This window comes from Castanea sativa, chromosome 5 (genome assembly GCF_040712315.1).
Source record: "Castanea sativa cultivar Marrone di Chiusa Pesio chromosome 5, ASM4071231v1".
In the NCBI taxonomy this organism is placed as follows: Eukaryota; Viridiplantae; Streptophyta; class Magnoliopsida; order Fagales; family Fagaceae; genus Castanea; species Castanea sativa.
This window is the reverse complement of record NC_134017.1, coordinates 77,693,441-77,703,550: the sequence shown is the minus strand read 5'-3', so window position 1 is coordinate 77,703,550 and position 10,110 is coordinate 77,693,441. Positions and strand designations below refer to the sequence as shown.

At 33.8% G+C, this 10,110-nt stretch overlaps 1 protein-coding gene across 1 annotated transcript; it reads left to right on the top strand.

Moving 5' to 3' along the window:
- The first annotated feature begins 1,845 nt into the window (after positions 1–1,845).
- Positions 1,846–3,354, top strand: LOC142633621 (UDP-glycosyltransferase 90A1-like). The gene has a single exon (XM_075807863.1). It carries the CDS (start codon positions 1,866–1,868, stop codon positions 3,270–3,272), a length of 1,407 nt encoding a protein of 468 aa, XP_075663978.1. The 5' UTR covers positions 1,846–1,865; the 3' UTR covers positions 3,273–3,354.
- Positions 3,355–10,110: the final 6,756 nt, after the last annotated feature.

The window sequence follows — 10,110 nt, the reverse complement described above, 5'->3', positions numbered from 1 at the left end:
AATAAATCTGAATAAAAAAGAGAGCGTGTATTGTTTTTTAATCCCAAACTTGAATAAATTTTTTTTTTATAGCTTTCAGCTACAGTGCTCATGTATTGATACATGAGCACTGTAGCACAAAGCTAAAAATATTTAGCTTTGCCTCCACTGCTGCAGGAGGACTTTTTGAGTTTGAGTGGAGCTAAAATAGGTATATAGTTATTTAGCTCAACTGCTGTGGATGCTCTAAAAAACTTTACCAATTATAAACTCTGAGATTTCTTCAGATGTAAACCAGCTCTTGGAGGCTTGTTTTGAGTGAATTCACTGGTTTCCAAATCCAAAAAAAAAAAACCATGTTCAATTTACTACATATTTCTTTTCTAAATTTAAAAAAATTCTCTTTTCAATCCTTCAGAATTGACTAAACAAGACTTTTTGAAAATAAAAGACATGTCTCTCACTGAAAGCTAGGCCCTACAGATATGGGGTCCACCTGTCAATGAGAGAGATGATTTAAGAGTTGGGCGCATAAAAGATTTTATTCTTAATCTAGTATGAGTAGATGTGCCTTTGACTTGGTATGACAATCCTATAATAATAAAAAATTTGACCTATTTAAAAGTAAATAAATTTTTCATCAACTCCAACAGTACCCTTCATTTATAGTGACACATGCCTAACGTGCCTCCACCTGGCTTGCTGCTTAAATTTAATTGAAAGAAGTTTTCTTTTGTTTTTTCTTCTTGTTTTCCAGAACTTGGTAAAACAAATCTACTTTCAATTTCGTTTTTGATAAAAGAAATCTTTCAAATAAAGGTGAAATCTGGATAAGTCCTTATGCAACCTAATGGATAAAGTTTGAGTTTTCCCAAAATCGCTTTAAAAGAAAATTCTTTTAACTCAATATGTGCAAATTGACTAAATAATTCACTAGGATTTCTAGTCATACTTATATAACTCCCAGCAAATTACAATATGTGAAATCTGAATGAGAACTTATTTGATATGGTATTTTTTTTTAATGTTTTTTGTGTTTTTAAAGAAGAGAAACATACAAATAAAGAAAAATTATATATTTAGTTATGTTTTTAGTAAATGTATGTTACAGAACTCTAACTGAACTAATCACAGATGAGTAAAGTGTTAAATTCAAATCACAGGTGGATCACTTAAATTTTGGCTAAACCACAGGTGAATAAGTTGTAATTTGCCTAATAACTTATTTAATGAATTATGTAATTTATTTATATAACATAATCACTCATATGCTTTAATATATGTGAATGATTTTATGAATCACCACATGTTGGTATGAAAGAAATTCCTAATAAACTATTCTCATAAAATAATGCCAAGTGACATAGTTATAAAGGAGCCAGTGTGACATTAAAATTACGACAAGGCTACTAATACAAATGGAATATAAGTTCTTGGTGTATTAAATACTCCAAAATTTAAGAGTGTTGTTTACATTTAGCCATTTTGTAAATATTCTATAAAAAAAAAAACTTAGAATATTTTCAGCCTTCTATAGAATATTGCCGTAAATGAATAATTGGATAAACAAGATAAAAATAAATTTTTATTAATAACTATTAAATTATATATTTATTAAAAAAATAGAGAGTCGGTGGAATTTTTTATTTTTATTGAGTCGAATGTTATTTTATTGAAGTTAATTACTTGTTATATATATTAATACTAAACGACAGTGTAGGCAAATCTGCTAAGAGCTGCATCCAAAGGTTAATTCAAATCCTAGAGTACGTATAATAATAATATTTCTGAATTCACTGTTCAAAGCCTAACCCATTATATACCCAGCAAGCATAGAAGGAACTATATGCTTCAAACTCACAATCCACAAAGCTTAGATTTCAGTCATGGCCCCTGCTCTATCACCAGTACACCATGTAGTGATTTTTCCTCACATGGCTCATGGCCACACCATCCCCTTACTCGACATATCAAAAGCCCTCTCAAACCGTGGCCTAAAAGTCACAATCATCACCACCCCATCAAATGCTCCATTCATCTCTTCTAGAACCAACAAGCATCCAAATATCACTTTGTCAATAATCCGATTTCCAAAAGTTCCAGACTTGCCACAAGGCTGTGAGAATACAGCTGACCTTCCTTCAATAGCTTTATTTACTACCTTTATAGAACCCACAAAAAAAATGAAACAATCTTTTGAGGATGTTCTTAGAAACATGATTGATGGTGGGTGTCCTTCAATTTGTGTTATCTCTGACTTTTTCCTCGGTTGGACACTTGAGTCAGGTCATTTATTTGATATTCCACGTATTGTCTCTGATGGAATGGGCGTGTTTGCTATGGTTATCTGCAAATCTCCTTCTTTGCATGTCCCTAGTGTTAAGGATTTGTCACTTTTGGATCCTATAGATTTTTCTGTGCTGAAATTTCCATTCACTTTGAACAAAGGTGACATCCCTGAGATACTTTTAAATGGTGATCATGTGCGTCTTATGATGGAGCTCGCAGAAGCAGATGTGAATAGTTGGGGTGTAAGTGTTAACAGCTTTGAAGAGATTGAAGGAGAATATGTTGGAGCACTTGAATCCAACTATTTCAATGAAGCCAAAACTTATTGTGTGGGACCACTTCTCTACTATGATCAACTTGATCAAGAATTGGATGCTTCATACATCAAGTGGCTAGATAAGTATGTTGAATCTAATGAATCAGGCAGTGTGATTTATGTTTCATTTGGTACACAAACGCATTTGTCAAATGATCAGATGGATGAGATTGCTTTTGGGTTGGAGATGGCAGGCCATCCTTTCATTTGGGTTGTGAGATCAAAGACTTGGGCTCCACCAGATGGATGGACTAAGCGAGTGAAAGAAGGGTTGGTTGTATATGATTGGGTGGAGCAACGAAGCATACTAGCACACCCTTCAATAGGTGGGTTTTTGAGTCATTGTGGTTGGAACTCAGTGTTGGAGAGCTTGGCAAATGGGGTTCCACTTTTGACTTGGCCTATGCTTGATATTAGTGAGCAAGCCTTGAATGCTAAACTTGTAACAATGGGATTGGGTGCTGGGTTAGTGATCCCACAAAGAGATGTTGGAGGTGAGAAAATCACGGCCATTGATAGGGATGTGATTTGTGAGAGGGTGAAGGAGTTGATGGGAGGTGCAAAGGGGAGGAAGGTTAAGGAGAGGGCACTAGAATTGAGGCAACTGGCATGGCATTCTGTGGAGAAAGGTGGTTCCCGTAAGCAATTGGACGAGCTGATTGAGCGGCTCACCAATAAAAATATGTGACCAAAACCTCTTTATCTCTTTAATTTGAAAATGTATCTCCTATTTCTGTTTCACAAATGCTTCTATGTGTAATTTTTTTTATGTGTAATTTATTTATGTGTTTCTTTATCCTTGTTAAATAAAAAGTTATTTGGATAAATAGAAGGCTTAATAATTATATGGTTATAAATCGTCTATGTGTTTATTTTTATATAATAAATTAATTATGCGACTATTATCAAGTGGTTCAAATTTTTAAATAATTAGTGTAATATGGTATGCATTTGATGTATTTTGGTATCTTTTTCAAAAGTACCAACTCAAAAATTACACATAAAAATATGAAAACGGTGAAAAAATGATACGGTATAATACGTTTATTTTTAAAAAATACATAACAAAAATACAAAAAATTTTATCATACATATTTTGAGATAAATACAGTAATCTTTGCATCATAATAGTTTAACTTTTGCCAAGTGTGATATAATTATTGGAACATCCTAATATATATAATCATGGTCACAAAACTAACCATGATTATTATTATTTTTTTTTGAGAAGAAAATAACCATGATTATTATGAGTTGTGTAAGTTACTGGTAGATTCTCCTTTGCTTTATTAGGAGAATCAATGCTGAAATCTTCATTCTCCTTATTATTAAATCATTAAAAAATGAGAAAATTTGTGAACATAAAAAAGAGAGAAAATATTTGCACAACATCCTTATTTTAGTTTTTGTGAGTTAATATTATTTTATTTTGACCTATGGTGAGCCGACACCCCAATTATTGTGACATTTTTGTTGTGCTTGTAGCACAACTTTAAAAAAAAAATCAATTATATATATATATATATATAGACACACTGTATTTTTTTGTGTTAGGAAACCATTAGGCATAATTATAGCAAATTTTTTTTTAGGGAGTTTCAACCTATGACATCTTCTCCTGATGACACCAATTAGTTTTTTGTGTAGGCAGAGATTGAACCTCAGATCTCTTATACAACCATTAAAGATTTTACCAGTTGAGCTAATTGAAACCCACAATTACAGCAAAATTGAGTGTTTATGTTTTGTCAGCTTTTGTTTTTATTTGATATGTATTAAAATTAAACTATGGTTCTGTGTTTGACCAACTAGATAGGCTGCATTGAGATTTTTTTGATGCGTCATATCTTTGTTTCAGTGTTTGATGTCAATGCGTTATATCTTCTTTTTCTTCTTTTTTTTTTTTTTCCATAAACCAGAGTATCTAAGTAGCAGTGTTTTTTTTTTTTTTTCTAAAAAAAAAACAAAGCAGTGTTTTACTTTCTTTTTTTTTTATTTTAGAAACCGGTGTTTTACTTATTCTGTAACAAATGTTATCAATAATCATAACATATCATATACTATACTATATAATAAAAGTCAGGCTTAAAAATCGTGGTTATGCCAAATGGTTGAACCAAATTGCAGAAAATTTATTACATTTCTTTTAAAAAATTAAATTTAGTTAGCTGGTAGCATACAACTACTATACCTAAGAAAGACCAATTCAGTTTGAATAGCAAAAACTAAAATTGTTCATCTATATCTTTTCTAATTTAAGTCTCATGGACTCTTTTTTGTTTTTTAACTATTTTTTTTTCCTTCACTTTTTTATACTATATAACAAAAGTTGGGCTTAGAAATGGTGGTTGCACCAAGTGGTTTTACTAAATTGTAGAATTTTGTTTTCTAGATTTTAAGAAAATAGATATAATTTTTCTTCTTATATAATTTCTAAGTTGATAAAAATCCTACTTTGATTACAATCAAAATTCTAACTTAATTTGATTACAATCTAAGTTCTACATCTAATCTTTTATTAAAAAAATCTTAATTAAAAAAAAAAAAGCAATGTACAGCACGTCCAGAAATTTATAGATATAATTTTGTTATTATCAACTTCTCTTCTATGACTTTATCACTTTTTTGGATAAAATTATGTTGAGTTTAATTTCTTCTTCTTTGGATAACTTTAAACTTCTAAACTAATTATAACTTTAAAAAAAAATATGTCTATCCTATTTCCTTATTGCCGTTCACATTTACCTTTATTTTATTATTATTTTTTTTTTACATTACATTCAATGACTAGATGACATTTTTTTCCGTGCATAAACACACATCCTAAGTTAATTCTTCGTCTTTTATAATCTCTAAAACAATTAGAAATCTAACTTCCTCACAATTGAAAATTATCTATATACATTCTAATTTTCGGTGTATTTTTATATATTCTTAGGCACAACTTCTTCTTACCTCTCTCCCATTATCAATAATTCTCATTCTCTTACAATTTCTATGTTGTTTAGAAATCTAACTCTCCTTTGTTTTTTCCCCCTAATTACTAAGACAATTTGATGTTTATGAAATCCATAGTAGAAATCTTCATCAAACCTACCATCCAAACTATTACAGTAATGTATTTTTCTTCTTTGTTTTGGTTTTTTTAAGGGTTTTGTTTATGAGTCATAAATGCAATTTTAAATCTATGAAATCTATTATATAAACCTCTATAAATATTACTTAAGAATTATCAAATTTTGTAGTCTCTCCTACAACAAACAAGGGTTCCATCTATTTCACCCAAAAAAATTAAAAGGGTTCCATCTATTTCACCAAAAAAAATTAAAAGGGTTCCATTTGTATTTGTGTTATGTTTATATATGCATTATTAGATTAAATTAATTTTCTTGAGAAGTAAATTTTTATGTTACTATTTCTTTTTTCTTTTTTCTTTTTTTTTTTTTTTTTGCGTGCAAAAGAAATTGTCTATCATTATGAGCATGTAACTTATACTTGTGGAGTGACCATCGCACACCATTGGTGTGATGATAACTCTACAAGTATAAGTGCTTGTGAGGTGTTGGAGGGCAAGGGCTAGAGTTCAAATCTTTAAGAGAGAGTTTTTTACACATATACACTTACATTAGTCTAGAGTAATATATATATCCCAGCAATATCACATCTAGGATTTACGAGCAGCTAAGTAACCTTAGATGTAAAACCCTAGGTGACTAGTGGTGGTATGAAGATGTCTTTACTACCCGAGTCATGCATAGGAGTGATTGTAACTCTCCATTTTGGAAAGAGAGGTTCATTGATGGATTACCCACACTCTTTGGCCAGAAAGTCAAAGAAACCCTTTGCAGCCCTTTAGGTGTCATAGATTATGATAACCTAACCTATGGAGACATCTCTAACACCATTAGAAGTGAAGGAATGAAAATGTGCAGAGATCTCAAAATCCAAAGCCAAGTCAACAAGAACAAAACGAAGTACGAAATGGGACATTTTTGTAACAATATGGCTTACCATCAGTCAAACCTTCCAAAAGGAAATCTAAGCACAGAGGAAATGAATCCTCTGAGAAATCCCATAGGAAGAAGACTTCAACCAAGTATTATAGAAAACAGAAGTACAAGACTGATGATTTCTATAAGAAAGGAAAATCCAAGGAACCCATTCCACAAGCATCAGGCAAATGCTACAATTGTGGAAAGAAATGTCATTTCAAGAGCGAGTGTAGAGCTAAGGCTAAATCCCTTATCAATACCCTCATTAGTTACCAACCCAGTAAAAATGAGATCTTTAAGTTACTAGAACTTGACCATTCTGATAGTGAGTCAAACAGCAATGCTAGTGATAGTGAACTCAGACAGATATATCGGTCATCCTCTGAAACCTCTAGAACCAATACCTCTAGTGGCCAAGATGAACCCACACCTTGCAAGAATGGTTGCTGTAGGAACAAAACCATCAATATCCTCAATAAGCAAGAAGAGCTTCTTCTAGACCTCATAGAGGCAATAGAAGACCCAGTCATTAAAGCTCAGAAGCTTACCCAATTCCATCAAACCTTAGTAAAGGAAGCCAGTAAACCTGAACTAAGGATCCAGCAACCCAAGGTAGATTTAGAGCAAATCTACAATAGATTCACCCAGTCTAAGAAGGAAGTTACAGTTAACAACCTTTATAAGGAATCCAAGGAGACCAAGTCAGAAGTTAGAACCCTAAAGCAAGAATTAACCATTCTCAGGGTTGATTATGATCTCCTTAATAAAAGAGTCCAACAATTGGAGAATACTTCTCATCAAGGCAATGAGGAAGGTCCCTCATTTAGAACCCTTTTGATGATGAAGCAGATGAAACAGTTAACCCCACAGCTGATCTTATCCAAGAACCTTCCAAAGAATTGTTTTTAGATACCATCAGTAGAATTAACTTCCACAAATGGCATTCCAAAGTCAGGATTGTCATTAACAAAGATTTTGAATTCGAGGTCATAGCCTTAATAGATTCAGGTGCTGATCTTAACTGCATTCAAGAAGGAATCATTCCCTCCAAGTACTTCAAGAAGTCTACGGAGCGATTGACATCCGCAAGTGGCGGAAGAATGCAAATTGAATTCAATCTCCCACAAGCCGAGGTTTGCCAAAACGACATATCCTTCAAGACAAAATTTGTCCTTGTTAAAATCATGACAGATAGGGTCATCCTAGGAAACCCTTTCTTATGTTTGTTATACCCTTTCACCACAGACAGTGAAGGAATCACAGCCTATCCCTTTGGTCAGTCTATGAACTCTCAATACTGTCACCATCCAACCCCTTCCATCTCATAATCAAGCTCAGTACCTTGATTCATTCATCTCAATTAATGATTCTTTTGACCCCAATCGATCCCAGTTATCATCATGCATTCATCATGAAAGTAATTGCATCTCTGCATCCATCAACTTTAAAAACAAAAGGTTTTTTAACAATTATTTGAAAATCTCAAATGATCCAAACCTTTCTTGGCAGGACAGTGAGAGAGCAATATTTAATACCACTAATAAGTGGATAATGACTTCTTCAGTAGATAAGAAGAACAAGGGGAAAGCACCAGCAATGGGCTATCCTTAAGACAAAAGACTACCAGCGGGATAGTCTTTTGTAATGTATGAAGGTGCATCCTCTACCAGCCATAGAGGATCAATATCCCTTCACGAATTTGTCCCACCAACGGTGACATATTCCAGTGGTGATATGGCTATTATTTTACAGGAAGTTTTATCCAGGACTTTACAATTCAATGATGGAGCCTATACAGATTTACCCTACTGATTTTGTCCAACAATTAGCCGATGGCATGGTTAGATTAAGTTTCGACAGATCTAGGCTTAGCACTCATCTAGATTATGAGTGTAGAACACCTCTGGATGAATCCCGGTTTAGATCCCCAATAGATCTACACCAACCCCTTAGGCAATCAACTATCTACCTTAAAGATAGATCTGCATCCCAGTGTAGCTCAACCAGACCTTTAGGATCACCATTCCCAAAGTCTAGAAGAGATCTAGGTGTACAACTCCAGGGAGTTAGACTAAGGCTGGCTGAGGCCATATGCGGAAAATACATATAAAGGCCAACTGAGGCCATGGGGTTACAATTGAGAAAACCGGCTTGGGTATTACAAAAGTAAAGGGGAACCATCTGATTACAATGCTAAGGGTTGTAAAGAGGAGGCAAAGCTGAGAAACTCTAGACTGGGAGAGTGAGGTAATTGCTGCTGGAATTAAGCCTGTGAGGTATTTTGGAGTTCTTTCTAAAATTGGACTTGCTTCAAAATGGAGGCTTGGCTACCTTATATAGGCTGGAGGGAGCCTCGGATGCCATCTGAAGATTGCTAGAATCACAAAAGGTGAAATGCTTTTATTGAGGTGAAAACCTTTTCCACCGAAAGCAAACAGTGATCTCCTATGTTTAGATTTACATCTGATAACTCATAAGACTCTAAATTAATTATTCCTACATCTGTTGGTATCTCTAGGAGGGATGATGGTTAGGAACATTTGCTGCTGGTAGAAGAGTAACTTCTAAACAACCTATTCATTGTTCTGGATTACAAGCTTAAATCAACAACTACAACCTAATCACCTTTATACTCAAACTTCTGGATCTAACCTTTAGATCTGAAATAGGGTATACAACAGTGAGATAGACACCTTATCTGTGCACCTGGTTACCTAGCCCACTTCTTCCAAATGGGGACCACCCTTTAATGCCTTCCCCGGCTACACGGGCTGACCAAACCAAACCAGGAAGATTTTCGGACTTACAGTCAAAGATGACACAGAGCTCGATTAACAAGTCTCAAGAGCATACTTCTGTAACAAAATTTAGGGCTAAACACAAAAACAAGAAGAATTGGAATAACTGGGAAGCAAAGGTTAATCAGAACCAATAATCACAAAATAATAAACAGATAGATTAGAAAGGAGGCTCAGCCTACCACTTACAGATGTAAAAGAAGATGACGAAATAGTAGCAGACGAAAAAATAAATAAATGGGAATGGAAGAGTTATCATGAAATAGATGTAAAACAATATATGAGGTATGGGAGATATATCCATGAAAATAATTCAAAATAATTATAGTGCTCAAAATAGCTTGGATAATTATGGTGGCAGTGCCAACCAACTTGATTGAATGATAAAATGTAACTTACAATTGTGACGATGACTCCCAATGGGATCCTTACGAAGGATATCCATCAGATGCTCCTGATACTGACTAAATTATCCTGACCAGCAACTATTCAGGATAAGATTCTTATCCGGTTACTATTCAAAATCAGTACCAGCCACTGAGATGAACAATACCCGCACCTAGCAGATTCCCCAACAGACTACTATTCATCCAATAGTACCAGCCACTACAGATGAACAGTACTCCAAAAAAGCAAGGGGACAAGTCACTATTCATACACACACACACACACACACACACACACACACACACACACACACACACACACACACACACACACACACACACATATATAT

What these genes read in the sequence shown, in the direction of transcription:
- LOC142633621 (XM_075807863.1), top strand. Translation starts at nt 1,866, where the DNA reads ATGGCCCCTGCTCTATCACCAGTACACCATGTAGTGATTTTTCCTCAC.